Below are 16,295 nucleotides of genomic sequence, written 5' to 3'. Positions count from 1 at the left end.
AGTTTTGTGATTTGGGGCGGCTGGGGGCAGGCAAGTGGAGTGGATATGTGGGTGCTCTTGACAGAAAGTGTCTTGAACTCTTAGGTCAGTGTATATATACATTCAGGCTGATATTCTATTCCCATGAACATCGTTTTGCATGTTTCTTGTCCCAAGTCCTACTTCTAAAAGCTTTTAAAAATTAGAAAAGAATGTACCTAGTATTGTCACATCCTTTGTTAACCATACTTACATGTTTTGTTTGACAAGGAGGAGGGGAAAAGGGGAAAAGAATGGTGGTGTAAACTAGTAAGGGGAATGGATAGGTTTTTATTAATTTGTGCTAAAACCCAAATAGATTTTCTTATTTCTGGACTCTAAGAATGGTCCCTGTTGCTCTTGGGAAACAAGTCCACAGCTTTTCTGTCCTGGAAGAAACACTCATCTTCTAGAGCCCAGCAGTCAGAACATATCTTCCATGGGAAAAAAAAAAAAGCCACCATCCTACTCTCGTGTGCTGTGAGGCAGCCACAGGGCTGTTCCCTATGCTGGTGTGGGAGGCCCAGAAAGCCAGGACAACATCCAGTCAGCACATCCCTGATTCTGTTCTTTTCAGTGGTATCTGCTAGGCCATAGGGCCCCATGGGAAGTGTTGAAAGTTGCCATCTTGGCGGCTGTACTGATCCTCAAGAGTGGCTTTTTGGAAGTAGTAGAGCAATAAGAGACTTAGAAGGCCAGGGAAGATGTTTCTGAATGGGGAAGGGAAAGGTGTTCCAGAGGTCAGAGGCAGCAAACCAAAAACCGTAGAGTCCAAAGTAAGGTGATTGGATGAAATAGAGATCGTTGACAAGTTCATGAACTACTGTGGTAAGCCAGTGACTTCTGAAGTTACATTTGGCCAGACAGGCTTCATTTGACTGTGGTCAGGGGATGGAGGAGACAGTTGGCACCAGTGTCTGTTCCTGGGATAGCGGAACCCCACCGAACAGTGCGGTACCCGGAGTGTGGGATCCAACAGGTCTCTGTCTGCTAATAATTTCCTCAGACATTCCTATTGCTGCACATCAATGACTGCTCGACATCTGGTTTTTTTACTGTTGCGTGAAGTTTCATTTCAGTTTCTGACTGTGTATTTCAGATTTTCTAAATGCCACATATTCTTTCTCCTTTGCAAGCAGCTTGAACAGGCAGGTTGCCTATTTCTAGGGGGATGATGGCTTTGTCCATGTTGGACCTTAATGGTTCCATTGGACTTTTCATGATGGATGTTAAAAGCAGATGGCTTTTGTTTCACATGTTGTTTCATATGTCATATGTCATTTGTTTCATATGAAGATGGCTTTTGTTTCATATGTCTTGTGAGCCAGGCCCATATAGCTAGGGCTAAAAGGAACTACAGGGGTGAGTCTGAAGTGAGACTCCAAAGTAAATCACTTTGGAAGGTTTTGCTTTCATTTCTCTAAATAGCTAAGGACTTGGGGGAGTCAACGGTTTTGCAGTGAGCATATGTGTATGTCCTTGAGTGAAGCAAGCAGACAAGCAGAGGATAAACCAAGGTAGAAAGGCTATCAGCAATCAGATGGCTTAGAGACATTGATTAGTTTATTTATTTATTTATTATTTTTGGTTTTTTGTGTGTGTGGGGCGGGGGTGGGGGTTCACCTCCACCTTCCGGGTTCAAGCGATTCTCCTGTCTCAGCCTCCTGAGTAGCTGGGATTACAGGTGCCCAGCACCACACCCGGCTAATTTTTTTTTGTATCTTTTTTAGAGATGGGGTTTCACCATGTTGGACAGTCTGGTCCTGAACTCCTGACCTCTGGTGATCTGCCCGCCTCAGCCTCCCCAAAGTGCTGGGATTATAGGCATGAGCCACCACGCCCGGCCTAGTTTTTTTTTAAAGAAGATTTGTATAGGGGTTGAAGCATTTCTTAAATGTATTTAGGAAACCTGTAGCCCAGCATCTGTGGCAGTGGCTATCAAATTCATCAATTAATTTTTTGTTTTGGTTTCTCTATCAAATATCTCATTTATATGTTTTAAGGAGGTTTGAGATTCAATTCAATATGGGGTTTTGTTTTTCTGTTTGTTTGTTTGTTTCTTTGGTGATGGAGTCTTGCTTTGTCACCCAGGCTGGAGTGCAGTAGCGCCATCTCGGCCCGCTGCAACCTCCACCTCCTAGGTTCAAGTGATTCTCCTCCCTCAGCCTCCCGAGTAGCTGGGATTACAGGAGCTTGCCATGATGCCCAGCTAATTTGTTGTATTTTTGATAGAGACGGGGTTTCACCATGTTGGCCAGGCTGGTCTTAAACTCCTGACCTCAGGTTATCCGCCTGCCTCGGCCTCCCAAAGTGCTGGGATTACAGACGTCAGGCCTAGTGCCTGGCCCTCAATATGGTGTTTTTAACATAAATACGCTTATATGTGTATATATAAGTAATATAGTTACCTATCAACATTTATTTACTGGGTGTTGTACTGCCACCTATTTGCACAAATATTTAATTCTAAGAACAAACTTGGAAATATTAAATTCCCAATTTAGAGGCAAGGAAACTGAGACTTTTAAGCGTTAGGTGGCTTTCATAAGTTATAAATGGCAGAGCTGGGTTCCAACTAGTTGAAGTCTCTTGGCACCAAGACCTGAGCTTTGCCTTCCTTTCATCTTTATTCATTAGTAGCTGTGCCGAAATCCAAGGAACCCAGAAACAGCCAGTGTTTATGTGCACAGTGGCATCCAGGTTTCAGGCAGAAGCACCTTCACTTAACAGGACCCTGTTCAGGAAATGTAATAATCACTGTGCTGTGCTGCCCATAGGATGGTCATTAGCCACAGGTGGCTCTTGAAATTTAACTAGAATTCAATTCAGTTACAAATTCAGTTCCCCAGTTGCCACTAGCACATTGCAAGCATGCAATAGCCACCTGTGGCTGGTGGCTCCATATCAGATGGCTCAAATATAGAACATTTCCATGATCACAGAAAGTTCTATTGGACAGCACTGCCAGCCAAAGACTTGGGTCCAATCGGCACAATTATTTTCTCCTGTGATAATCTGTGATATCTGTTGACAAGTGATGGATATCCGGCCAGACGTGACAGCTCCGTTCTCCCGTGTCAATGCCGTGTGTCTGTCAACCTCCTTCATGGTGTGCTCACTTTTTCTTCCAAGGAGGAAGTTGGCCGAATATGGAAGATGGAGCTGCTCAAAGAATCGGATGGGCTGGGAATTCAGGTTAGTGGAGGCCGAGGATCAAAGCGCTCACCTCACGCTATCGTTGTCACTCAAGTGAAGGAAGGAGGTGCTGCTCACAGGTGACTAGATAACCCTTTCCCCTCCCCCGTCCCTCCGCTTCCTGTCCTTCCCTGTCCCTCCCCGCTGGTGCAGGCCCTCTTCCACTTGTTCAAAACCCTGGTGATTACAGTTCATAAAGATTATGCTGGAGCACAGAGGAAACCAGGCAAGAGTGGTTCGAATTGAACACACCTCTGAGCACAGGAAATGGCTAATTGCAGAAGATACTGCAGGATCTTCTAGAACAAGGAGAGATTGGATTTCTTTGTAGTCCAGTTTTAGTTTCAAGTGAATGTTATGTATCCTAACTTGCTGAGACGATATGAGGCTACTTATTGAGAATATGCTCCTGAGTAGAACACCGCATTCCTAAGATCTTAACTCCTGTAATACTTGACTAATGACCTGGGAAAGTGATTGGTTTTCAGTTTGACCACAGAAGCCCACAGCACTGGGGCTTCACTTGTCAGGTCTATCAGGATTTCAGGCATACTTAGATATATGTATCTCTGCCATACAGATGTGGAAGGAAAATTAAGTAAATGTGAATTTTTCTCCTTGTGATCTGAAAACAATTCATACCTCAAAACTTCTTTTGTAGGTCAGGTGCGGGTAGCTCACACCTGTAATCCCAACACTTTGGGAGGCCAAAGCAGGAGGATTGCTTGAACCCAGGAGTGTAAGACTAGCCTGGGCAACATGGTGTGAAACCTGGTGTTTACAAAAAGTAAAAATTAAAAAATAGTGGCCGGGCGCGCGTATAAGGCCAGCACTCTGGGAGGCCGAGGCGGATCACCTGAGATCAGGAGTTCAAGCCCAGCCTGGCCAACAGGTGAAACCCCGTCTCTACTAAAATTACAAAGAAATGAGCCAGGTGTGGTGTTGTGTCCTTGTAGTCCCAGGTACTTGGGAGGCTGAGGCACAAGAATCAGTTGAACCCGGGTGGCAGAGGTTGCAGTGAGCCGAGATCGCACCACTGCACTCCAGCCTGGGCAACAGAGTGAGCCTTTGTCTCAATTAAAAAATAAAATAAAATGGGCCAGGCGCGGTGGCTCACGCCTGTAATCCCAGCACTTTGGGAGGCCGAGGCAGGCGGATCACGAGGTCAGGAGATTGAGACCATCCTGGCTAACACGGTGAAACCCCATCTGTACTAAAAAAAAAATTACAAAAAAGTTAGCCGGTCGCGGGCGCCTGTAGTCCCAGCTGCTCGGGAGGCTGAGGCAGGAGAATGGCGTAAACCCGGGAGGCGGAGCTTGCAGTGAGCTGAGATCGCGCCACTGCACTCCAGCCTGGGCGACAGAGCGAGACTCCATCTCAAAAATAAATAAAATATAATAAACTAACATAAAATAAAATAAAATCAAATAATAAACTAGCCACTCTTGTTGGCACCACTCCTGTAGTACCTAGGGCTACTCAGGAGGCTGAGGGTGGGAGGATCACTGGAGCCCGGGAGATCGAAGCTGCATTGAGCATCACTGTGCTAGTGTACTCCGCCTGGCGGACAGAGCAAGAGATTCTGTCTCAAAAAAAAACAAACACTTTTTTTTTTTTTTTTTGAGACGTAGTCTCGCTCGTCGCCCAGGCTGGAGTGCGGTGGCGCGATCTCGGCTCACTGCAAGCTCCCCTCCTGGGTTCAGGCCATTCACTGCCTCAGCCTCCTGAGCGCTGGACTACAGGCCGCTCCGCCCCACGCCAGCTAATTTTTTGTCATTTTTAGTAGAAAATAGAGATGGGGTTTCACAGTGTTAGCAGATGTCTCCGATTTCCTGGCTGTGATCCGCCCACCTCGGCCTTCCAAAAGTGCTGGGATTATAGGCGTTTGAGCCACTGTGCCTGGCACACTTATTCTATCTGAACAAATGATTTGAAGTAGTTAAGAGGAATGGTGTTTAGCTAGAGCATGTGCAAAACAGTTTATTTTGAGTAGTAAGAAGGATGTAGCTATCCCAAAATGTCAGGCCAAACTCTTAACTGCTAACAATGGCTTCCACGCACATTAGGGGTCTTACTATTTGCAAGGCCTGGTGGGGCGTGTATTATATCATTGTATGTCACAGTATATAGTAGGCATATAAAAGGAGAGTTTCACTGATGAACGAGGGATCTCTTTTTCTATAAACAGTCTGGAACTTGGTGTTCAGCTCAAGTTACCTGATTCTAAGAGGGTGTGGCAAACCAGACGGTGCTGCCTACCCAAGCTTGGGAGGGACGCAGAAGGAGATCACATGAGGTACAGTGAAGGAGCTGGAGATAGTTAGTCTGAAGAATGGAAAACTAAGAAGAGGACCAGGGCAAAACCAGCAAAGTCTTTTATGCTCATTCAGTTCCTCTTATTACAGAATAGGATGGCTAATCACTAAAGTAGAGATAAGATTAACTGCAATTGTTAGTTGTCTGGGTGGTAGTAATTATTGAAAGGATTAGACCCTAGGTGGTTTTATTTCAAAGAACATTATTTAAATCTTCCAAAGTGACATTATGCTTTGAGGAAGCTCCTGTCAGATAGACAGTTTCTATTAATCATAGTCTTAAGTCTAGTCTCCTTTAGCAAGGTTGGCAGTAGGAAATTCCTGCTGCCAGAGATACGCTTAGAACTGTTCTTGTCTATTTTCCATTCTGAGCCATTTCTATTGGCGTCTCATCATTTTCCTTTCATCTTAACCTGTTAGTTGTGTGTGTGGTCTCTTGAGCCTCTGGTTATAATGATTCACAAGCGGGGCATTTTAGTTAATAACAGAGATGGAAAGAAATTGGAAAGAGGGAAATAAGAAAGGAAAAGGATGGGGATGGTCTTTTTTTTTTTTTTTTTTTTTTTTTTTTTGAGATGGAGTCTCACTCTGTTGCCCACGCTGGAGTGCAGTGGCGCGATCTTGGCTCACCACAACCTCCGCCTCCCAGGTTCAAGCGATTCTCCTGTCTCCACCTCCCAAGTAGCTGGGACTACAGGCACTTGCCACCATACCCAGCTAATTTTTGTATTTTTAGTAGAGACGGAGTTTCACTATGTTGGCCAGGCTGGTCTTGAACTCCTGACCTCGTGATCCACCCACCTCAGCCTCCCAAGGAACAGGGATGGTCTTGATGGTATTCTAAATAAGTAAGCCCAGGACACTGGTCTGAACCATTGCGTTCTTGATTCCTAAATTCCTCTCCTCCCATAGGAAACAGTTCCTGAGTGGCCCACCCACACAACTCCTGAGATTCCAGCTTGTTTCTTCTTGGTTTTCCCATTCCTCTTCTCCCATCATTCCAAACAACTAGTGGGGCCCGTAGCATTTCTCTGCTTCAGGAATTTTTGAAGGACAGAAACAGAGAGTATCAGAAGTCTCTGGTGCCTCCTGTCTTCTGTTAAAGCCCAAATTTGTAGAAAAGACAATGGCGCATGCCCTAGAGGAAGGAGACAGAAAGTGAGAGAAAAGCTGTTGAAGGAAGGAAAGGGGAGGGAAGGATGGAAGAAGAGAAGTCAGTTGATTCATTGAAAGAAAGCCAGGGGACTGGAGAGAAACGGGGCTTCTGGGCGTGTCGGAGACGTGCATGTGTTTCATGGCAGCACCCTGGGTGCTGATGTGAGCCTTTAGAACAGGGAAGTCCAATCTTTTGGCTTCCCTGGGCCACACTGGAAGAAGAAGAATTGTCTTGGGCTACACATAAAATACACTAACACAAACGATAGCTGATGAGCTTAAAAAAAATCACCCAAAAAAAATCATCATGTTTTAAGAAAGTTTACAAGTTTGTGTTGGACCATGTTCAAAGTCATTCTGGGCCACATGCAGGCCACAGGTTGGCCAAGCTTGCTCTAGAGGGTGCAGTGGGATCCGAGGCTCGAGGTCTCTCTGCCTCACCAGCTTTCCTATCCCACATTCAGCCACCTCTGGCTCCTTTGGGATCCTGGGAGATCAGACCACTGGAGGCTCTGGTGGGATCCACAGGACTGTTGATTTACCATGATGCAAGGGGCCTGCCCAGTGCTCTGGCACTGCGCCACGCCAAGCCCTGACCCACCTGAGCGGAGGCAGTCCCCGTAACAGCTGAGTCTCCTGCCAGCCCAGTGGGAAGAAAGCTCAGCATCAGCCATAATTTAATTTAAAGGAAAGAAACACCCTGTTTATACACCCTGTTTGTAGCCCAGGTCTGATACCTGCAGCGACAGCAGTTTAGGCAGTTTATTTGTTCTTTTCCTTTCTTTCTTTCTTTCTTTTCTTTTTATTCATCCTTCTGCATATGAGGCTTGGCTGGAGAGACTCAAGGATGAAAAAGGAGCTGAAGCCAGGCCTGGTGGCACACACTTGTAGTCCCAGCTACTCAGGAGGCTGAGGCAGGAGGATCACTTAAACCCAGGAATTCCAGGCTGCAGTGAGCCAGGATTGTGCCACTCCACTCCAGCCTGCATGACAGAGCAAGACTCTGTCTCAAAAACAAACAAACACACAAACAAAAACATACTTAAAAAAACAAAAAAGAAGAAAAAGAACAAGGTGCTGAGAGTGAGAGACTTTTCCCTCAGGGACCTGTAACTCTGTTGGGAGATACAGACCCATGTAGTGTAGTGTGTGTATCTCAGGTGCCCCAGAGGACATCTGGTCAGGTTCATGTCACCTGGGAAGGGAGGAGGGCAGTGCGTTAGGAAAGGAATGCAGGTGGGCTTAGGATATCTCTGCTCTTTCTGAGCTTAGCTCAGTGACTCAGTCATCAGGGCAGGATGGCGGGGAGGATTAAGAAAAGAATGACTCGACTCTCCTCAAACCTTGGGGTCTTGGTTCCTCTATCACCATCTCCACCTGGATGGGAGTTTCACTGACATTGATGCCAGGTAGGCTGGTGACCTTAATGTGCGTATTACTGAGCCACTGCCTGAAATCATGGAGGGAATCCTCTGATGGGAATCTGGGCACCACAAATAAAGCAGTCGCATCCCCAACTGCCTCTGGCCATCACGGTGTCCTCTTTAGCCCAATCTTGACTGTCCCTCCTCACCACCCTCCCTAGCTCCAGAAAGTAGCCCTTCTCAGGCCCAGAATGTCTTGACAAGGGATTTTTTTCCCATCTCCCTTTCCTCAGGGATGGCAGGCTGTCCTTAGGAGACGAGCTGCTGGTAATCAATGGTCATTTACTGGTCGGGCTCTCCCACGAGGAAGCAGTGGCCATTCTTCGCTCCGCCACAGGAATGGTGCAGCTGGTGGTGGCCAGCAAGGTAGGTCGTGTTTGTTTTTTGGTCCTTGTAATGGTGGCAGTGGTGAGTTGGGGTTGAGCCACACCTCCCATGCCACACACATACAGAAACACACACGTGTGCACTTGTACATTTACCTTGGGCCATTGAAAAAGCCTTGCATCCACAGGGCAACGCTATGTGGATTCCCTTAGCTGAAGTGCAGTTACTTGGCTTTCCTTAAGAAGTTTTTGTTTTTGTTTTTGTTTGAGACGGAGTTTCACTCTTGTTGCCTAGTCTGGAGTGCAATTCTCCTCCCTCAGCCTCGCAAGTGGCTGGGATTATAGCCGCATGCCATCACACCCAGCAAGTTTTATAATTTTAGTAGAGACGGGGTTTCTCCGTGTTGGTCAGGCTGGACTCAAACTCCTGACGTCGGGTGATCCACCCACCTCAGCCTCCCAAAGTGTTGGGATTATAGGCGTGTGCCACCATGACTGGCCCTTTAAGAGTTTTTGCATGTATATGTTAGGGCAGGTGTTCCCAACCCCTGGGCTGTGGATGGGCACTGGTCCATGGCCTGTTAGGAGTTGGGCTATGCAGCAGTAGATGAGCGGCCTGTGAGCGAGCATTACCTCCTGAGAGCTCCGCCTCCTGTCAGATCAGCGGCGGCACTGGATCCTCATAGGAGCGCAAGCCCTATTGTGAACTGCTCATGCAACGGATCTAGGTTGCACACTCCTTATGAGAATCTAATGCATGATCGTGTGAGGTGGGACAGTTTAATCCCAAAACCATCCCCCTCGCCCCTACCATCCTTGGAAAAATGGTCTTCCATGAAACTGGTCCCTGGTGCCAAAAAAGTTTGGAGACTGCAGTGTTAGGGGATGGAAAGGAAAGAACAGATGGAAAGGAGAGAAAGAAAATGGTAGATGGAAGGAAGGACAATGTGGAGAGACTGGCAGCTCTTCCAGGAGGAGCTGGAGAGGAGATTTGGAAGCCTGGCAGCTGGAAAGGGAAGAGAGGCTCAGGGGCCGCCAAGGGCAGCCCGTGGCTTCTGCCATCACTTGTGGCCTCTGAGTGTTGGAGTTGGAGGAAGCATTGTGAATCCTGTTTGCCCAGCCAATTTACAAATGAAGACAGTGAGGCAGAGCTTCCGTGGCCGCTACCGTCTTGCAGAGGCCACAATGCCATCAGCAGCGCCAGGACCCAGGCCCTAATGCCCAGCCCAGTGTCTGTCCCCTGTCTCCCTGCCACCTCTTCTCCATGGGTCCTCCACAGGTCCTGAGGCCCCAGGCGGGCCAGAGTTTCTTTTACCCCCACCCTAGAGTGTATTAATACAGTGTCCAGTTCTGGGCCCCAGCATCTCCTTCTTAAAGCACTGGCTAAAGTCTGCGGGACTTCACAACTGTGGTGAGAAAGAGGAGGCGTTGACCTCTGGTGTGTCTGAGCCGATGTGCTGTTGAATGGAGACTAGGGCAGAGTCCCACTAATGTGGCCCCTGGTGAGAAAGAGGACAGTCTGAACCTCTTGTGTGTCTGAGCTGTGGGCGATGGTGCTGTTGATGAGACTAGAGCAGAGTCTATGTGGCCGAGGAGGTGGTGAAGTGGAGCCATGATGCTTTATTCCAATTCCAGCCAGGAAGGACGGGATGACGCCACACCCTCTTAGCCCTGTGCAGCATGACGCTCTCGCTAATATGGGGAATCCTTTTTCCATTGTCTCTGTTGTTCTTTCAAACCTGGCATCATAGGTCTCTTTATATTTTCCCCTTTAAATTGCAAGATCGATTGCTGATTTTCAGAGGATTGAACAAATAGATTAGAAGAACATTTTGGGCTATCCAAAAAATCTGCTTTCCTTTCTTTATACCTTTTACCCCAAACCCTTGACCTAGACTCTCAGACTTCCAAAGACAATCTATCTATAGGGCTCTGGTGAAGACTTGGCAGGAAGAGGGGGCATCTGAGACCCTGGAGGTAGGCGTTGAGACCACTGTTTATTCATAGGTCCTTTTCTCCCCTTCCAGAGATACCAAGGGACACCTTGGGGCCTTCTCTTGAGTCCATCGCGCTCCCTGCATGTCTTCACCCAGAGGGTCTGCCTGTGGGCTGTCTGTAGCCCCTCGCTGGAAATGGGGCAGCAGAACAAACCCTGGGATTCTCTCTGTCAGCTGGTGAATTCCACAAGGAGGGAAATGCTGCAAGAGAAGGAGAAACAAGTTCCTCATTTTGCCAGATGAAGTGGGAGCCTGAAAGCATCTTTGGGTCTTATAAACACACACACACACACACCACACACACACACACCACACACACATCACAGACACACACACAGAGGCATATGTCTGCAGAGAAAGCGTGTTTCATTTGCGCAGCCCACCTCCTCAAAATCGTGTGCTGAAGAACATGGGTTTCTGCACGAGCATTCTACCATGTACTACTAAACCTGCATTTCTTGTGCTGACTTCCTTCTCTTGTTAGTTTTTTTGTTTTCGTTTTGTTTTGTTTTGAGACGGGGTCTCACTCCTGTTGCCCAGACTGGAGTGCAATGATATGATCTCGGCTTACTGCAACCTCTGCCTCCCGAGTTCAAGCAATTCTCCTGCCTCAGCCTCCCAAGTAGCTGGGATTACAGGTGCCCACCACCATGCCTGGCTAATTTTTGTATTTTTAGTAGAGACAGGGTTTCGCCATGTTGGCCAGGCTGGTCTGGAACTCCTGACCTCAGGTGATCCACCTGCTTTGGCCTCCCAAACTGCTGGGATTGCAGGCATGAGCAACTACATCCAGCCTCTCCTGCTAGTTTGGAAAATGGAGAAGGGGATAGCTTTTCTTTTTCAAGCCATTATCCACAAACACAAAACATAAGATTAAAAAAAAGGTGGCGGGCCACTCATGGGTAAAGCAAATAATGAAGGGGCTTTAAAAACTGGTTCCTCAATGATGCCTGCTCCCTGTGAGACACACCGACTTGAAGAAAGCACGCTACGTGTAGTGCCAGGTGCCATGTACATGACTTAAAGGAAGAAAGCACACTACATGTACCAGGTGCCATGTACATGACTTAAGGGAAGAAAGCACGCTACCATGTATGTACACAGGGTGCCAGGTGCTTTTAGTTCTTTTTATTCAGTGAATGGTGTTAAGTTCCGAGTGGTTGGACTGGGCATGGTGGCTCATGCCTGTAATCCCAGCACTTTGGGAGGCTGAGAAGGATTGCTTGAGCCTAGGAGTTTAAAACCAGCCTGGGCAAAATAGTGAGACCTCTTCTCTACAAAAAATAAAAATTAAAAATTAGCCATGCATGGTTAGCACACACCTGTAGTCCATGCTACTTGGGAGGCTGAGGCAAGAAGATTGCTTGAGCTTAGGAGGTCAAGGCTGCAGCGAGCCATGGCCATACCACTACTCTCAAGCCTGGGTGACAGAGCAAGACCCTGTCTCAAAAAACAAAAACAAACCAATCCCGGTGGTTAATTACCTTGACCTGAGGTCACACAGCACAGAATTGAGTTTTAGCCTGAGTCCACCAGACTTCAGAGTTCGTGCGGCTTCTCATGCACCAAGCTGCTTTTATGCAAATAAAATATAAAGGACACTAGATCCAATGGTATAAGAAAAAGATAATGCATTCCTGCTAGAGGCTTTGACTTTTAGGGACACTTGCTTACATCCTCATGGGGCTGAGTAGCATTCCAGAGCCAAAGAATGGGTGTCTATCCAAGTTGTCAATCCATTGACCCTTGGGTATCTTCACCAAGCTGTGGTCCTAAAACTGACCCGGCCTCAGAGGAGTGAGGCGTTTCTCTTCTTCCAATACACTCCGTTTTACAATTAGGCAATAAACTGCTACAGCAGCTGCCTGCTGCTCCTAAACTTCATCTACACCATCCAAGTTCCTCATCCACATAGGAAAAAAAAAAAAGTTGGCAGCCTTCAGGTGCCTCTGACATGTTTCTCTCCTTTATCCAACAAGAGCAAGTAATCCACAAGCTTCCTTGCTGTCTTCACACTTGAAGAGGGAGAGGAAAGCTTTTGATTTGCTGAATATAAAGAATAACTAAAATGTAAACTATTGTTATTATGGATAATAGTCACCTTGTTGCAAAGCTTTAAGGCATTGTTTTGGAAATATAGCAGTTACTTTCTTGTGGAGAGGATGGCTCATGTTTCCACACAAATGGATTGTTTGCTTATAGTAGTAGGAGCTTAGGACGTTTTTATTGAATGAATAAACTCAGAATATACAAGTTAGTTTTGATATTCCTGGAAGCAACATATAACAGTACAGATCTCTTGCTCGCTTTTTTGCTTTTTTCACTCTTGGATTTTATTAACAAGTAATATATATGTATTGTATCAAATGTAGACAACCCCAAAAATGACAGAGAAGAAGACGATGATGAAATTCTCGTAATACTACCAATAGTACTTACTATCCATTAACTGGAGTGTCCTTCCAGCTGGGAACATGTGTATGTGTGTGTAACATGTACATACACATTTTCTGTAAAATGGAGTCAAATACAAGGAAACATCATATACCCTGGAGGCAGTCCCGCCTGGACTTAAATCCAGCACAGCCCTTTAAAAGCTGCATGTCCTGGCCAAGTTGTTACCTCACCTAATTCTCCGTTTTCTTCCCTGTGTAGTGAGAACCAGTAACTACCTCATGAGGATGATGTTAGCAGGATTAAATGAGATATCAAGGGGGCGGGCGCAGTGTCTCATGCCTGTAATCCTACCAATTTGGGAGGCCAAGGTGGGTGGATCTCTTGAGGTCAGGAGTTCGAGACCAGCCTGGCCAACATGGTGAAACCCTGTCTGTACTAAAAACACAAAAATTAGCCAGGCATGGTGGTGTGCACCTGTAATCCCAGCTACTAGGGAGGCTGAGGCAGGAGAATCGCTTGATTCTCCTACTAGGGAGGCTGAGGCAGGAGAATCGCAAGAGGCAGAGGTTGCAGTGAGCTGAGATCACGTCACTGCACTCCAGCCTGGGTGACAGAGTGAGACTCTGTTTCAAAAAAAAAAAAAAAAGAGATATCAAGGGCCCTGAGCAGTGTAGCTGGTTATAGCAAGAACTGGAGAAATGTTTGCCTTATGGTTATCACATTTTATTACCTTTAGCTTATTATATACATTATTAATATCATAGTTATTACATATTACTTTAACCTGCTTTTTCACAGCATACAGTAAGAATCCACATTAGGAAGTACAATTTTTTTTTTTTTTTTTGAGACAGGGACTTGCATTTTTTGCCCAGGCTGGAATTGAGTGGTGCAGTCATAGCTCACTGCAGCCTGGAACCCTGGGGTTCAAGTGATCCTTCCATCTTAGCCTTCCAAGTAACTGGGACTGCAGACATGTGCCACCCTACATGGCTACTGTTTGTTTGAGACGGATTTAAACAATTTTTTGTAGAGGCTGTCTGTCTCTGTGTTGCTCAGGCTGATCTCGAACTCCGCCCTCAAGCAATCTGCCTACCTAGGCCTCCCAAGGTACTGGGATTACAGGAATGAGCCACTGCTGGGCCCAGCACTTTTTTTTGTTCGTTTGTTTCTGAGACAGAGTCTCGTTCTATCACCCAGGCTGGAGTGCGGTGGTACAGTCTTGGCTCACTGCAACCTCCACCTCCTAGGTGCAAGCTATTCTTCTGCCTCAGCCTCCTGAGTAGCTGGGACTATAGGCACGTACCACTGCATCTGACTAATTTTTGTATTTTTAGTGCCAGGCTGGTCTTGAACTCTTGGCCTCAACTGATCCACCTGCCACAGCCTCCCAAAGAGCTGGGATTACAGGTATGAGCCACCACACCCAGCCTCAGCACCATTTTTAATGGCCACAGAGTAGTCTATCCTATAGCTGCTATGCCTTTACTTGTCAGTTGGGATTTAAAAAAAAAACAAAAACTCTTTTCGGTTAATCTAGCAGAAGCAGAATAGACATCACAGAAGAGGACTGAACTCACTTTTTTTTCCCCTTCCTTTAGATAAGGCCTAACAATATAGTATTCACAATTACTGATCCAAAATGAATTATCTTCAGGTACTTTGAAGGTAGAACCAACATGAAACTAGCAACAAACATCACTGTCACTAGGTGCCAGCTTGCTAATATTTAGTAATATCCATTGTTTAAGATGGGTTTCATTCATTTTTTTTTTGTCCTCTTTTCTGTCAACCCTCAAGCAATGTGGTTAAATATGATTAAGACTTTCTGTGTGTTTTCTTCCTTGTGGAAATGGCTGATGTGAAGGACTGAGGAGAGAACAGGTAGCTCTTTTTGCTCTCTTTCTAGAGCCATGGATTCGCTCTACAGCCCCAGCCCCCTCCCTGGTCCCTGGTCCTCCTGTGCTGCAGCATTTCCCAGGAAGGCTCTGGCTCCTGTGTGGTCCCCATTTGCAGCGAGGCCTTCATTGATTTCACCTGCATCTTACAGCCTACTCTAGCCTTACTTGTACATAAGATCAAAGGGCTGTATTTTGGCGATGCCCTCTTCAGAGTCTTATCCAAATGGAGTGCGCTGTGCGGTCCCTAATGCCTGTAATCTCAGCACTTTGGGAGGCTGAGACGAGAGGACTGCTTGAGGCCAGGAGTTCAAGACCAGCCTGGTCAACATAGCGCGACTACATCTGTATAAAATAATAATTATTATTAATAAATAAATAAATGGAGTCTGATTCCATGTATTTTTGTTGACCTTTAAAAGTTGTTCAAGGACTGCCTTCATTGAAAAAACCTTATCTGACATTTTGATTCAACAATCTAATCTCTTTTTATTTCTTTTTTTTTTTTTGAGATGGAGTTTCGCTCTTGTTGCCCAGGCTGGAGTACAGTGGTGCAGTCTCAGCTCACTGCAGCCTCCACCTTCTGGCTTCAAGGGATTCTTGTGCCTCAGTCCCCCAAGTAGCTGAGATTACAGGTGCCTGCCCACCACGCCTGGCTAAGTTTTGTATTTTTAGTAGAGACGGGGTTTCACCATGTTGCCCAGGCTGGTCTTGAACTCCTGACCTCAGGTGATCCACCCACCTTGGCCTCCCAAAGTGCTAGGATTACAGGCATGAGCCACTGTACCCGGCCAGTCAAATCTCTTTCTAATGAGCATATGCTGGGGAAATGAGCACAGGAGCAAAGAGGAGAAGATCATGGATATGTGAGCTCTGGGCTAGGCCTGGGGACACAGCAGTGAATGGAAATGGTGTTAGGTGGGAGCAATTCTCAGACACGCAGGGGAGATAGACTAGTAGACACCCTGCAAGGGGATGAAAGCAGTAGTCAAAGACTTGAGAGAAGAAAGGAGGGGCAAATGGAGTGGCTCCTGAGATGACCCAGGTGGGCTTTCAGAAGGAGAGGTGTTCAAGCCTTGCCCGCGTGGGCCTCAGTCGTGAAAGGAAGGGTGGTCCCAGCAGAGGGAGCTGCTGGCGGAAAAGGCAGTGGGCAAGGAGGAGTACAAAGGGTTTGGAAGGCAGTATGGCATCAGAGTGGGTTGATGGGGAGGGTGGGGAAGGGGGGATGAGTTTGGAGAGCGGGACAGAAGCAGCTTTATAAGATGCTGATCTAGCCGGGCTCGGTGGCTCATGCCTGTAATCCCAGCACTTCGGGAAGCCAAGGCGGGCAGATCACGAGGTCAGAAGTTCGAGACCAGCCTGGCCAACAGAGTGAAACCCCGTCTCTACTAAAAATACAAAAATGAGCCAGGCATGGTGGCGTGCGCCTGTAATCTGAGCTACTTTGGAGGCTGAGGCAGGAGAATAGCTTGAACCCGGGAGGTGGAGGTTGTGGTAAGCCGAGACTGTGCCACTGCACTCCAGCCTCGGCAACAGAGCGAGACTCTGTCTCAAAAAAAAAAAAAAAAAA

At 46.8% G+C, this 16,295-nt stretch overlaps 1 protein-coding gene across 6 annotated transcripts in view; it reads left to right on the top strand.

Annotated features, from left to right (window-relative positions):
* Window positions 1-16,295, top strand: part of PDZD2 (PDZ domain containing 2) — a 498,374-nt gene that overhangs the window by 374,615 nt on the left and 107,464 nt on the right. For 4 of the 6 annotated variants that reach the window (XM_017889456.1, XM_017889457.1, XM_017889460.1 and 1 more), the window contains 2 exons: window positions 3,151-3,293; window positions 8,341-8,473. The exons of 1 other annotated variant lie outside the window; for it this stretch is intronic. In XM_017889456.1, coding sequence (XP_017744945.1) covers window positions 3,151-3,293; window positions 8,341-8,473 — 276 coding nt within the window. The remainder of the gene's footprint in view (window positions 1-3,150; window positions 3,294-8,340; window positions 8,474-16,295) is intronic. One more of the 6 variants, XM_017889461.1, reaches the window with a different exon arrangement.

This window comes from Rhinopithecus bieti, unplaced genomic scaffold (genome assembly GCF_001698545.2).
Source record: "Rhinopithecus bieti isolate Rb0 unplaced genomic scaffold, ASM169854v2 scaffold_17882, whole genome shotgun sequence".
In the NCBI taxonomy this organism is placed as follows: domain Eukaryota; kingdom Metazoa; phylum Chordata; class Mammalia; order Primates; family Cercopithecidae; genus Rhinopithecus; species Rhinopithecus bieti.
Note: the sequence above shows the minus strand (reverse complement) of the source record. Positions and strands in the feature narration are given on the sequence as shown.